This window comes from Siniperca chuatsi, linkage group LG16 (genome assembly GCF_020085105.1).
Source record: "Siniperca chuatsi isolate FFG_IHB_CAS linkage group LG16, ASM2008510v1, whole genome shotgun sequence".
In the NCBI taxonomy this organism is placed as follows: domain Eukaryota; kingdom Metazoa; phylum Chordata; class Actinopteri; order Centrarchiformes; family Sinipercidae; genus Siniperca; species Siniperca chuatsi.
Genome location: NC_058057.1, coordinates 14,588,885 through 14,603,901, shown reverse-complemented (window position 1 = coordinate 14,603,901; position 15,017 = coordinate 14,588,885). Strand labels below are relative to the sequence as shown.

The following is a 15,017-nucleotide window of genomic DNA, read 5'->3' as shown; positions in this document are numbered from 1 at the left end:
TTAAACTTAAATAATACATATAAAAGTTAAGTTCCTAAGATAGACCTTAGGTCTGCTAATCAGTGTCTACTGGATGCATTTGCTGTCTTTGCCTCTAAACTGTGAAATGGTTTACCTAAATCAATCGACATTTAAACAAAAAACTTCTCAAGACTAACTAGCTATTTTGGACTGAGGTCATTGCTCTTTTTAAAAATGTTATTCCTGGTCTAATTTAGATTTTGGCGTGTTCTTCTGTGCCTGTTAATATCTTGCCTCTTTGTGGTAGATTTCAGCATGTGTTTTACATATTTATATAATTCGTAATTTTCCTCCTGAGAAAATAAAGTTTAGCTGCAATTGAAGATTATTTTCATTATCGACTAATCTGCCAATTATTTTCTTGATTAATCGATTAATCGTTTGCTCTAGAAATGTCAGAAAATATTGAGAATTTTCCATCACAAGCTCCCAGAGTTCAAGGTGACGTCTTCATATGTCTTTCTTTGTGTAACCAACAGACCAAAACTCAAGAATATTCAATTTACTATCATAGAAGAACAAGAAAACCACCAAATATTCAAAATTGAGACGCTGGAACCAGTGAATGTTTACCATTATTGCTTTAAAAAAATCCTTAAATGATTAATTGATTATCAAAATAGTTGCCAAATTAATTGACTAATTGTTTCATCTCTAATAGAGTTAAAGCTGAAGTTTGTGTTTTAATTGTGAAGGACAATTTTCAGCAGTCATTTTAAACGCAGCGTCCACTTATTTAGCTACCTGATCAACTCCATAGCTGAAAGCCATGGGATACGGTTAAAATCTAAAAATAAGTAAGTGGACCTTAGAATATTTACCACAGATTTGTGTCCCAAAGGTTGAGAATGCATCTCCATGCTCTTTGTACAGCAGTTTTCAAAACAAAATTGACAATAACATTTTTACTTTCTTACAAAATCTTTACTTTTAAGTTACCACACCTGACCAAGTTAGTAAGCTCCAGTACTACGATTATACCGCATGGCAGTATAAATATACTTTGTTTCTGCTTCTCTGTCTCACACACACGCTCGTACACAGAACTTCCAGCATATGGCCTCTTCAATGTCACTGCCACGAGGAGAGATTGCATAGATTTCCCACATGGATGATGTCTCCTTACCTGGAGTATCAACCCCCATCTACATACACGTCCACCACCTCCAGGAAATTGCTCTCCCTGCAAAGTCAAACACACCCCTAACTGCCTTTTAAAAAGAGACAGAAGAAGGAGGTTATGGGGGAGAAAGAATAAACGAGCAGAGACTTAAGCCGTCATTGGGAATCAGAGGGGGACTCATGAGGGACAGTTACGATATTGATTTCATAAATAAACAGAGATGGCCATCGATCCTAATGTTATTTTGCATTTCAATTACTGCCCAGAAACATAACCTTCAAACGTCTGCTTCTCCACAGTAATAACATCCACTGATAATCACAAGCGAGTCTTGTCCAGCGCAAATTGGCTTTTCTCTCTCTCTCCCTTTTTTTCCTCCAAATGTGTAAATGACACAACTTTGCATTTGCCTAATGGTATTAGGGCATGGGCTGAATTTCAAGTGAGACTCAAGCTGATACAGTAAGCACTCCGGTCAATTGACACAATGCAAATTAACGTGGTGAAGAGGAATTAAGTTCACAATGTGAGACCTCCTGAAGCTACGATGAGGCCCATTTAATTAAACATGCTGGCTGACCCACACTCCATGATTAGATGCACTGCTTCTTCTCTGTGTGTGTGTGTGTTAATTTCATTTGATCAATAAAACAAACTCATTCTAAGAAGTCCTCTCTGCTGCTTGCATTCAGCCTGAGCACATGAACGCCACATTCATGTTTTGATTGAATAGTGGCTGCAAAAATGTGTCCATCTACATCTTGATGAATTAAGAGTCCTTGACAGGCTGCCTAAAGGATATATCTATATCAAGAGGGGGTCATGACATGTAATGAAGTTATTTCTCCCTTCATGTCGTCACACAGCACCACTCTACCATAGAGCTGAGCTGTACCCTCGTATGCAGCAGCCACTGCCATTAATAAACACGTCAGTATGAACACTTGGACAACAGTGTCATGAGGAAATACAGCAGTGAGTTTAGCTGTTTTGGATAGTTTTTATCTCTGAGTTTTCATGAAGAAGTTCATGAAAAATTACCAAAGCTGGTGGTAAAACTGGAGGGAGGCAGGATTTTCTCCCACAATGTGAACACAACACAACACTGTCCCACCACCTGCTCCCTCCATCCGTCAGTGGACTCGTAGGTTTGGTTGGCTTCCCAATCGATTTTACTGGTTCCATCAGCCAACTATCAAACTTAAAAGATGGGATGGATCACACCTCAGTGCAAGGTTTTAATCATTTTCATCCATTTTGGCACAAAACCCGACTGTGACTGTGTTACTTAAAGTGCAGTGATAGCTGTTTCCATGCAGTGCAGAAAGGTGTGCTGGAAGCAGCCAACTCACTAGTGATTAGGCAGATTGTAAGACACTGGCCCTCACAAGAAACAAAACAACTTTTCCACTAATGTTACCAAGACTTAAAAGTTAAAATTCTATTTACTATTTCTGACATACACAAAAATGCTTCTGAAGAACAAAGAAGTAGCGCTAAGACCCAAATTTATTAGTAACATATCACATATCACCTCATAAATCTCTGTTTCCAAATACTCTCTCTCAGACACACTTTGAAATTACTACCATAACATTTCAATGTGTTGTTTCTGTATTGGCTCTTTTTTTTTTTTTTTTTTTTTTTTGGTTTTACATCATGGCAGTTTCCAGTTAAAAACTTTGGCACAACAATACAGGTCAGTAAGTAACTCCAGGAAATATACTTATGCTATGCTATTTAGGGTTTAAATATTCTGCTGTAATTGAATTAAAATGATTTTTTCCGATACTCCATATTTAAAAATCTAATAAAATAAAAGGTTTGTTATGTATAAAATATCAACTGAGCTTTTTGGAATCTCTTCTTCATGAAGTGTAATTATGCAGTCATGTTAACACTTGACAAAACAAATGGTTGGACCATGGAGTTTTTTATCTATTTATTCAGATATTATTTATTTAGATATTAATGACACTGACTAATGAAAATATTTCTCTTCATAATAAACACAATGTGATGTGCAAAACTAGTGTAATAAATGCAAAGCATGATGAGATGATGTGTTTCTCTTAACAGACACAGTCAGGTGTTTCCATGATATGGCACCGCTAAAATTAGACCCCAGGTCAGTGTGTGATTCTTTGATCTCATCCGTATGTGCACACACGTGTGTATGTGCCTATGATTGTGTTTGTTTGTGTGAGTGTGTGTGTGTGTGCATACATGTGCCCGCTTGTGCTTATACATTCCTGTTAGTTTGCTTGTGAAGGGCACCTATGGGAACAGCAGGTGGGACAAGTGAAAAGTGGATTTGATTTATTAGAGCAAACTGAACATAAACATTTAAGCGTAAATTATGCAGTTGTCAAAAGTGCCATGGCTAATCATACTGAAACCACGGCTAATCATAGAGACATAATAAGGCTGGCCATTTTAAAATCAACAATTACTTGTTAAACATTTAATGAAGAGGAAAATCATGTGTCTATGTTTCATAATGAAGATGTAAAATTCTATTATGTGCCTAAGAAAAGGAGCGTCTACCATGGAAAAACTCTCCACAAACAATTTATAGGCAGAGAATTCTCTACCCAGAATTTCAAATGACTGAAAAAGGTGGAGAGTACCTGAGGAGGCAGATTTTAATAGTAGATTACACAGTTTAATGGACAGTTTTTGTTCTTTAATCCATACTTATACAGTAGCTGCAAGTTATTTGGATTTTGGTTTCACACCAATTCAAATGCAATTAAAATTTGGTTAACCCCCCCCACCAAAATGGTCCTCATGCAGATATTTTGTCAAGATTAAATCATGAATTCCGAACACTGAAACATTTTAGTATATTATGGTATTTACATGTATGCACAATTATATATTTCAATTAATTTTCTTTTATTTTGCGCAGAGGAAACACTGTGGCATGAAACATCTCTGAACTGGGAGTCACTTGATGTTATCCTTGAAAATAGTCAAAAATGACAAACTATCTATATAGATTTATGCGCATATTTAATTATTACTTATTTCTAGCAATAATGTGAGATGCCTGATAAGCTAATATTAGTTTGCAGTTGGTAGAAGAACATATTTGCCTCTTTAGCAGAGACATGGTGTGACAGTTCACTACAGTCGTGGGACCTCTCACTTCAGGCCAATAGGTTGGTCGTCAGGCCAAAAGTCCTCAAGGGGTTATTAATAGCATTTCCCAAAGCCAACCTAACTAAGCACAGCTTTATGTGACACTGAAATCACAGATTTACAGTATGCAAATACATGAGCAACTACAATTACTTCCAGGTGGTAAACTGTATGACAGTATGGTTAACAATACTTAAGGTAAAGATACTTTTTAGAATCATTTACTGTATATCCCATATAGCTTCTGTTACGATGCTCTTTTGCTAAAAAGAGAGTGCAAGTTTGCTACAGTTTATACTAATGACACTCTGTTTTATTTAAAAGCTTTATCATGGTTTGCTCTCCTTAAATAAAATATAATCATCGTAGCAAGTTGAACTAACTACCCTATAGAAAATGCAGCAGTAATCCCAGGAAGAACTCAGCTATAACCAGTACAAATATGTAGTGGTGAGTTTTTGGACGTCTTTGTGGGGTTTTTGGGTGATGCCAGTGTGTCAGAAAAAGTGCCGTCAAATATGACCCTACGGTCCTGCAGTTAACAGAGAAGGCAATATGAAAACACATTTACACATTCAGAATGTATGCATACGTTTACATATATACATGCGCGAACATACGTAAGCAGCACCTGACTTTCCAACACTCACATGCATATTTTTGTCCATATATGCAGGGTATACATGCAGATGTGCACATCCACATAGCAGCAGCGCACACACACACACACACACACACACACACACACACACACACACACACACACACACACACACACACACACACACAATGTACACACTAAGACCTGTGTCACCAGGGTCACTACAGGTTGATAGCATCATATTATTGTCTTATTGCCTTAGTCTTATTTTTAATGTTTTTAACATGAAAAAAAGAATATAATAAGGTAAACCCACAGTTTTAATTTAATGTATGTGAACTAAATGCAGTTTTACAGAGTCTGGAAATTGATGATTGGCAACAAAGAAGCTCAGGGTTGTGATTTTTTTTTTTAAACTGCACTGCAATCTACACAGGAATTGCAATATTGAATGTCAAAGCATTACATGAAATGGATATATTTAAACACATTAAAAAGAAATTAAACCCATATCTGTTACTTTTATATGAGAAATCAAAACAATTGACAAATCTCTAAACACTTGTGGTTAAACATTACACTCCTGAAACAATTTCTGTCTATTCACTGAGAAATTACTGTGATTAATTCTATTGTAGTTATTAAAATAAATATATGTACATCATTATATTATGTGTACTGCACATTTCACTGCACTGTGAAAACAGTTTGAATTGTCAATGTTGTCAATCTTAAACTCTATGTATTACTCGAGTGCAATTTTCTATGGTAGTACAAATCTAAAATACAACATAACAATGTAAAAATAAATTTAAAAATCAACAAGATGTACATTTTTAATGTAGCCCGAGATTCCTGTAAAGTGTATAAATCTACAACCATTTTAAATAATTGTTATGAATCCCTTCTAATAAAAACAGTTACTTGTGAATGCAAAAATGTTTTATTATTTCTCTTGCTTTTATTCGCAGAGAGTCTTGTGGAGTTTGAAATGTTCCTAATCACAGTCCTATAAAAGTGCTAATCAGGTTAAACCTTTCCAGTCCCATCCACAGCTGATCCCAGTAAAGGGTCTCCCAGTCCAGTCATGTTTGGTCAAAAGAAGAGCGTCTTTCCAGGCATGCAAGGAGTGCAGTACTGGATACTAAGGGCTGGTGCTCCATTTGAGATTTGAGTTTCTTTGTGTTTTTATTTCCTGAGGTACTGTAAAACAAGCTGCTTGATCCCTGCACTTATGAACTAAATGCACAATGAGAATATGCAAATGCAAAGTGGGCAGCACTTCACAATCTTATTTAAATATAATTAACTGCATTTTCTTTACATATATTGCCACTTTGGAGATGATCAGTCCCTCTGTCAATATAATTTCAGCATGATTTAAATCACAAGCACCAAAATTAAGTTAAATGCAAAATCACAAACCACATTAAAGTGTTCAAAGCTTTAATCAAACACAGGCAGACAGTTATCTGCCCCCTCTAATATACTCTTATCTGTCTCTCAAGAACACACACTCTCACACAGACTGGGCGACAGTACAGTCACAGTTTTCTTTCCCTGGTACACCGCCGGACATCGGCGGCTGCCAGAGGATAGTCGTCTGGATATCATCTGCATTAATCTGCCTCTGGCTCTTCCCTGTGACTGAGGTTAAACCCTGGATCCTGATGCAGAGCTAGACAGCTGTAGGGCAACCGTCCGACCTGGACTCCCTGCGGGCTACGCTACTGCTGCCTCACTGACACTACTGAGCTCTGCTGTCCCGTACATGGGGAGGTGGGGCTGAGATAATGCGAGGAACTCCCTGGTTTATGAAATAGTTTACTTTATTTGAGATTTATTTTACAAATGATCTAAACACAGATTTTCCTTGTGATTTTGTTCTCTCCTTTAAAATTAAAATAGAGGCAAAGAAGTCAATTAAATTTTGTCACCTAAAATGGAAACAGCAGTAGAAATGAAAAATATACAGAGAAGGGAAAAAATGTGGAAAAAGATGCACCTACTGGTTGTGGTAGCAGAGAGGGTCAGGGATGCACAGTTCGGAAACATCCATCAGTCCACGTTAAGCATTCCAGGTGTTGCAATAAAAAACAGAAACAAACAGCTGGGGAAAAGCAAGAGGAGGAGATCAGTTCCTAAGTCTCCACATATCTTGAGGAAATGTTGTTCAGGTGTGTGTGTTGTTTCCCCTCCCTCTCCTGTTCAACACACACCAAAAAATAAAAAAAAAACCTTCTGCCTCGGCCCGACAAACTCCAGTCTGCACAGGTGCTGCGCACTCAAGCTCAGGAGTACGTATGGACAGAGGAAGAGTGGTGGTGATATAGAAAGAGGAGGAATAACCTGAAGTAGAAATGAAGAGAGGGAACGAGAAGTAAGCATAGAGAAGAGGAGAAAGAATAAAGGTCAGGGGAGTGATGGATAGAGAAAGAGAGAATAAAAGATAGAGACAGATGGATGGAGAGCAGCAGTGGTGAGAGCGCACTCAGGCTGAGTAAGTCAGTGAGGGGATTGAGTCTCCATTGAAGACATGGGGGCTCTTTAAGAGCAGGAAGGAGTGGTTTGGTGCAAATGGAGCAGCTGCCATTGGTCGGTTTCAGGAAGGCTGTCCTGAGAGCAGCCTATTGGGATGGCAGATTACTGAGATGGGACGGGCTAATGGACGACCAGTCGGTGTCCAGTCATTCACAAGGGAGCGCTGCAAAACATAGAGACACAGGCAGACCCCCCAGAAAGACAGATAGACAGACAAATAGACAGATAAATAGTTAGATAGATAGATAGTTAGATGAGGAGGTCTGAGGTTTCTTTGGAGTCACAGTTGGTGTTTACAAATGCAGAAGTAAACTGAAGTGGACAGTAGTAATTGACAAGCAACAGAAGTAGCGGCACGTTCACTGAAGGCAATTTAAACAGGTCTGTTTACTGTGCTTTAAAAGGCTCAGTGCCAGCTTACGGAGCTAAACTGTTCCCTTTCCTCTTTTATCCTCTCCACCACAGATCTGGCTTTCCACAGCCTGCCCTCCTTTAAAGTAATGGCAGCTGCTTCCCACAACATTTCACCAATCACACTGCGAAGAGAGTGGATCTACCAATCCCGAAAGAGGCAGGATGTAAGAAACTGAGAGTGCTAATGACCTCGGCAGGAAAGATAATAACGATGACAACGACAGACAAGTTTGAGTGGATCTTTACCACGTCTGTGTAATGTGGAAGCCCACCCCGCCCCACCCTCTAACCCACTTCATCAACCCACATTTTCCTGATCGATGCAAAACCCATCACACGCTCTTATTGATCACAGCGTTGCTGTGTCGCCAGAAGCCTCGGGACAGACTGTTTCCCAACTGTCTTTTAAATAAAAAGGAATTATACATTTTAACATTTTCTTTTCATGTCAGTCCATATCAAAGTCACAGGAGCAAAGGGCGATTGCTTAAATAAAGGAGCTGTGCATTCTCAATTAAATTTTTGATCAATATTTTGGCATTTAATGTACTTTCCTGTAGAGGAAAACCAGGATATTCCCGCTGATCTGATTAAGACATCCAGACTTAATCAATAGTGGAGATATGTTTATATTTTTAATGAGGCAGAGATAGAAGACAGAAAAGGAAAGACCAATGCTCAGATGACATGTATGATTTCACATTAGGGTTGAATACTGGAGAAGTTAATCAAATAAAAAATAAATGTGGAAATGTTGTCTTCGCTGTTTTTTAAGATTTAAGTTTTACGCAAAATTTAGAGTGCATGTGAAACTTTATGAAAGGTAAAGCTACTGATTTGGTTAATTAAACACATTTATAACTGGAGAAAAAATCAAAATTTGACATTCTCATCTATCAGGGTGGTTTTATTTCAGTTAATTCATTAAAAAAAATCCACTTCTTTCATTTTGCAGCTCCACACTTGTGTTTGTGTTGCCAGTTTTCTGAGGTGGGCCATATTGTAAGTCCAAGGCTCATCTGCCTCCATCCCTCTCAGCCAGCCAGCTTACACAGTGAGGGGACACCTGGCTTCATGACATCTGACAGGAAATCTATTGAGCGCACAGTTTGTAATCCAACTATCACGCTATTGCCAAACGAAGAAACAGTAATCCAACCATTAAGTCTGTATTTAAGCAAAACAGATTTTCAGCTCAGTGACCAAGAGTCTGTCTCTTTAGTCTCTTTAAGCAGATCACAGCAAGTCTGGAATGTAAACACTGTGCATTTTGAGGCAGCAGTTAATGTTTTCATAATAGTTTTGCTCTCATTTGCCATTTTTCATTCCTACTGATGTATTCCCCATATTGAGTGCTTCTGAATGCTGGAGTATGGCCTTAATTTTAACAGAGCAGATGGATAGAAAAGGGAATTGGGTTTATTTTTGGAGTGAACTTTAAGCTTATACAGTATGCACAACTGAAAATGTGGGCACTCATGAACAAAAACACATAAAACCTGACTGAAGCGTTTCTAAAAGCAGATGAGAAACACTGAGATTTAACTGTCTGTGCAATCAGCAGCTTGTTTCTGAAAAGTGAAAAAGAACCAATCGTTATCTGTCAATAAATAGTAATTACATATTGCCTTGAGTTGAGGGACACAATCTCCCTGTCACACTGGCTGTATGTAATTAAATTCCTGATTCATGAGCAAACTGGCCTTTTATGGCCGACCTTCTGACCTCTCCAAACAGACACTGTTCATGTGTGGCCGATGGCTTAGCAGGAAGCTCAATGTGTACTCCTTCCTAGCTGCGTGCTGTGGTTATAACTTGTGACAATTGCTGCACGTGAACTTTTAACAACAAAAAACTACATTGTTTCTGCATCAATATATTTAACTGTTAAATTATATAAAAATATATAATCATATTGAATGAATTACTAGACAACAGAATAATAACAAAACTTAATAACAAAACTATTCAAGTAGCTTCTTTACAAAGAGTTGTCTGAATTATTGAGGAGCTGTACAGTTTGCAAAGGATCTGACGGCTGTAAAGTTTGATTTGACTCTTATTTCACATCAGCCTAACACCACTCAAATAACTGCCACTTCTCTGGTTTTAATGAACTCATCACATGACCATACGTGCTTTAACCAAATTACTGATGGTTAACAAAAACAAAAAATCAATGAAATGGAAAATATCCAAGCTATATGATGAATTTTCATAATTGAATTGAATAAAATTATGAGTTATAGAATAAAATTTTGGTTTTAATTTGAATAGTAGCAAGCTGATCAAATCCGTTTCATCTCAGAGAAAATTATGACTGAACAAACTGTTTCCATTCAAATTAGACATTTTCTCCTCAACTCAGGAGAATTAGTGCAAAGAAAAAACAGCTGGAGATTCATATTTATCATATCTCTTATCTTGTTAAGGCCCACAAACCGAATTATGATATAGAAATAGTATCATTAGCTTGGGATAGTCATGTTAATTGCTAGGAAACTAGAGAAATATGAGGTGCACACCTCCATCTCCATAGGAAATAATAACATATAGCAGAAACATATAATCATGGTTCAGATTAAGATGTTAAGAGTCTGACATGTTTCTGTGTTGCACCTTAGAAGTCATTTCATTATAAAGCAGCTATAGCAATATACATGTAGCAATATTAAATATAATGCTGACAAAAATGCAAGGGACTTTCACAGGTCAAGGTGAAAGCTTACATTTTTTACTTGTGCCATTGTTTAGCTATATTTAGGTGTATTTAGCTTTTTGTTTTACTTTGCACTGATATAGTTTTGGTTTTAAGATGCTAGTGCTTATGCTACATGTTTTGTATCTGTCTTTTAACATCTTGGGACAATGTTGGACATAAGTGTTCTCACTTAAACATCGATGTTGATCCATAAATAAATGACATGAAAATTAGTTTTCCCTTTTTCCAGAGTGGTGCCCCATTGAATGAGTGTTTAATATTAAAGTAGTTGATCCCATGCATCAAACATATATTTTGAAGATACAAATGATATTTTCATCTGCTTTAACACACCCTCACCATAAAAGCAAAAATATTGTACACAGATATTGCAAACCAGGTCAAAATACTACATACTTCTAAAATGGAAGTGTAAAAGCTTCCACTCCACGTCCAGAGTCAACCACATCAGCAAAAATGTGTCTTTATCCAACTACTAACACGAAGCACTAAACAGACCCTGAATCCCACAGATCCATCATTTGCACATTTCCCTCTTGCTGCCTCACACTTGTTTGGCTCGTCTGCTGGAGGAGTGTGGAGAGGGATAATTACTATAGCCACAGGGCTGCATTAATCAGCTGGGTGCATTTGTTGGTTTTTATTATGTTCCACTCCCCTCTCTGGGCCTCGCTGGCTGAGCCACCAGAACTAGACAGGGCTGCTGGAGGACCGTGGTCGACCCGCTGCCCGTTCACGCTGGGTTAATAAATGCTATTAGCCTCTATCTCTTGCCTCTTAATTTCTCATTTAACTGAGGACAGTTAAAACAAAACTATACGAGCAGTGGTGTTAATCAGGGACTCGTAGCAGGACTCGGATATCTCGATTGAGAGAGCTGGACTCACACAATGAGGGAAAGAAGTATATGCACAGCATAGACACTGCTTCATCGAGTGAAATATCAATGCCGTCACTTCACATTTGATCATTTATTATAGTGGTGGTATGGTCTGATATCACTGATAGTAAGAGTGTGTCCAAAATGTTATGTGAAATTATGCTTATATGCTTATTTTTCAGCTCCAGCTACTGTAGCCATTTATATTGTGTGTACATGTATTATAATTACATTAAGATGAGGAGTTGATACTTATCAGACCTTCTGATTACACATTATTAAGTGCATATTTTACTTTTATCATAATTTGAAAGAAAAATCTGTTCTTATAAACTCTTGAATTATATTGTCTACATGCATTGATGCCATCATGTATTGTGGCACCAACACTATCACAGTTGTTCTCACTGCACCATTCATTATTAAAATGTTTTCAATCCCGATAAGACACTTTGGTTAAATGCAATCGCCAAATGGCATATATTATCTTGAGGACATTTTTCTAACCTGCGTTGCATTTGTGCTCCAGTGAAAGCCATGATTGTGATTCCAGCAACAGCAAATGGTCTCCACTGTGTTTAATCACATCAACTATAAACAAAATCAATTGCACCACCATGCTCTAATTTTAAATAGCTCCTTGACACCAGTCGAAGCTTCTGCGACTCGTCTACATCACCTGCATAACACAAGAGGGTCTGGAAGGAGTCACCTCTAAAGTGAAGCCAGGTTGTGTCATTGCCATCCAGAAACAGGATCAATACATTCCTCTCAAGTTCACTCTAATAAGGCAGCTGGCAAAAACGGCCCTCGTGGTGTCAGCTTTTTACAGCTTTATGATGCTTATGCGTACGTAGCAAGCCTGCTGTATTCAGACCCTGCAGATAAAAGCTAGCGCCAAGAGAAGTGGGTAACTTTACACGGTTGCTTTGAACGTCTGCTGGGCAAACACATTGATTAAACAAAACATATTAAGACTTATTATCTAAGAGAATTAGATTTTTTTAATATCAAAGAACACTGTGTAGCATATTTTTTGGCAGATTTAATAAGAAACAGCTAGCTTGTTTGAAAAGGCCTGCAAAGAAAACGCAAAAAAGGAATATGCACATACATTTATATGTGTAAGCACATTTATCTGTATAATAACAGGTGTGACAAACTTGTGCATTGGTAAGTCTTACCAAAAATGTCTGAGAGAAGGAAAAAATGTTGAATTGAATTTGTGTCACGGAGCTGCCGGTTGGGCTCATACCGACTTTAACATCTCAGAACACCCACAGGGCACTCGTAACTCTTCAATTACCAGCCTCACTCTGAGGAACACTTAACTTGAGTACAAAACTTTCTATTTCAAATGACTTATAGTGTGTTTGATAAGGAAATTAGTCTCTTTGCTCGTCCTAATCCCACGATAAAAGTTTGTTTCTGTATAAATTACCTCCATGGACGAGTGGATCGTCAAAATACTTTGAGTCAGTGGTGTATCCTGTGAAACAACAGTCATCTGAGCATCATTTTAACTGCTGAGAAAATCTAATTATTTCAGCGCATAATTTAAATAGCTATTGACCACACACACACAAACACACACTTGAATGCATCAAGCATGTTTTATATGAAAAGTGAGGGAGGAAAAAAATGTCCAGTGGATTTTAAACTGCAGGAATTGCAGCCTGTTTACACAGTGCTGATGAATATAATACTAAAAACAAACATTTATGTAAAGCAGCATCCGTTGGCAGTAAATCTCATTTTGAAGAGAGGCTTGGTATTCCAGACTTGGCTCCCCTAAGATCCTGGGATGACTTTCATTTAGTCTCACCTCTCCATCCAACTGGGGTCACCCCTGTTGGTATAGCAAGCACAGCAGTCACATTGCTCCACCATGCGCGCAGATTGCTTACTAGAACCGCCTGGAACCTTTCATATTTCCCAGTCAGCATTTTTACAGGATAATTTTGGCAGCCTTTAAGGATATCGCTGCCTTAATAGAGGATAAAAATAAACGGGTGGTGGAAGGGCTATATCAGGCTGGTATAATCTTGTATTCTATACTGTGGAGCTAAACGTCTGGCTTTGGCTCCATTCAATGAGATTAAACTTCTCCCCAGTTGATTCCAAAAGACCATTTGTCCTATTTTTAAAACTAGAAAAAGCGTTTTGAGCCAAGTATATCTAAAAAGGCCAGTTAAATTGATTAAAATACTATGGTGTAAATGGCATTATAGAGCAGCTTCTAAGAATGTCTTTGGTTTATATCCCATTGAGCGATTCTGGTCAGCAGATTTCTATAGATAGTTTGTCAAGATTCAGTTAGTATTTGCACATGTGTGCATGCCTTGATGTGTACTGTATGTGTGCATCTGGGCATGTGCATACATATACAAGCATTTGTGTGTGTGAGTGCCGTATGAGCATATTGGTATGGGTCTGTGTAGTAACAGCAGTGACTGACTTCTGTGTAAGAAAGCTTGTCAAAAGGTCTCAAAGAAGGAAACAGCTTAATTCAATCAGCGCTACCGCTTTGTAGACCACAAGGGAGCCAGCTAATGGTGTTAGAAACTTGAAAAGTTGGAAAAATAAGCTTGAGGAAGTTCTCACTACCTGGGAAAGAAGTCTGTTCCTTGAGGCTTTCCTATACTGTATGATAGTAAAAGCTCCACTCTTCTGGGCCTTGTTGCTTCTCTGTGAGCTCAAATGCTGGATTTTAGTTTGTGCTCCTCCCATGAGGGGCAAAGCTTTGCAGAAGTTAGAGGAGGGTTATGTGAAGTTCAGTGGAAATGTTTTTCGAGTACTCAGCCAACTTTTTAATAAAAGACAAGAATATGGATCGAGATGTTCTGCAGAAGCATGTTTGGAAGTGAGTGGATGGGGAGTTGGAGAATATACAGGTTTAGTTAAATGTGAAAAAAGAAACCCCTCTTCTAAATAGGCATCCTGTGGGCATTCCCCTTTCAGAATTATGAGAAAGAGACAAATGTTATGCCAGAATCTCGAGAAAACATGACAGTCTGTGTCTACGACTGTGCCGTGCAGTGAAAAACTGTGGGTTTACTGTATAAGGCATGCACCTAGTTTGTTTTATGCGCCCTTCCCCCTTCTCCGACATTCACCCCCATTAATTCCATGATTGTGTCTTCCTCTCATTTTCTCCCTCGTTATGCATTTAATGTTTCCAATTTGCCGTCATCACAGAAAAACGCCACAAGAAGCTATAAATTCTTTTCTAATTCCAAATAATTAGGATTACACGGACCAGTGGTTTTCAATCAGTGAGATCATCTCAGTGATAGATGGTAGGATAACTGGTCATTGCCGAGACATAAATATTGTGTCATTCAATTAATCTGGTCTAATGAGGTGTCAAAGCTGCCACTCATCCATCAAATACAATTAGGAATAAACACATATGCATGGAGATGGGTAATTAATAATTAGCAAAGCAAAGAAAAAGTTTCAGCAGCCACATTCACAGAGCAATTTACCACAGCTCTTTCTGCATTTGATTTTTCAAGTGAGTGAGACAATGGCACATCAAAGGAATTTCAATCCTTTTTTACCCGTTTTC

General features: G+C 38.0%; 1 protein-coding gene across 4 annotated transcripts in view; it reads right to left on the bottom strand.

The window, feature by feature from the left end:
• The window catches only part of LOC122863260 (steroid hormone receptor ERR2-like), a 118,776-nt gene that overhangs the window by 31,981 nt on the left and 71,778 nt on the right, over nt 1–15,017 (bottom strand). The window contains exons 1-2 of one of the 4 annotated variants that reach the window (XM_044169577.1): nt 7,128–7,395; nt 6,899–6,999 (exon numbers count right to left, since the gene is read on the bottom strand). The exons of 2 other annotated variants lie outside the window; for them this stretch is intronic. In XM_044169577.1, coding sequence (XP_044025512.1) covers nt 6,899–6,948 — 50 coding nt within the window. In that variant the 5' untranslated portion in view covers nt 6,949–6,999; nt 7,128–7,395. Of the gene's footprint in view, nt 1–6,898; nt 7,000–7,127; nt 7,396–15,017 lie in introns of those variants that run through there. One more of the 4 variants, XM_044169576.1, reaches the window with a different exon arrangement.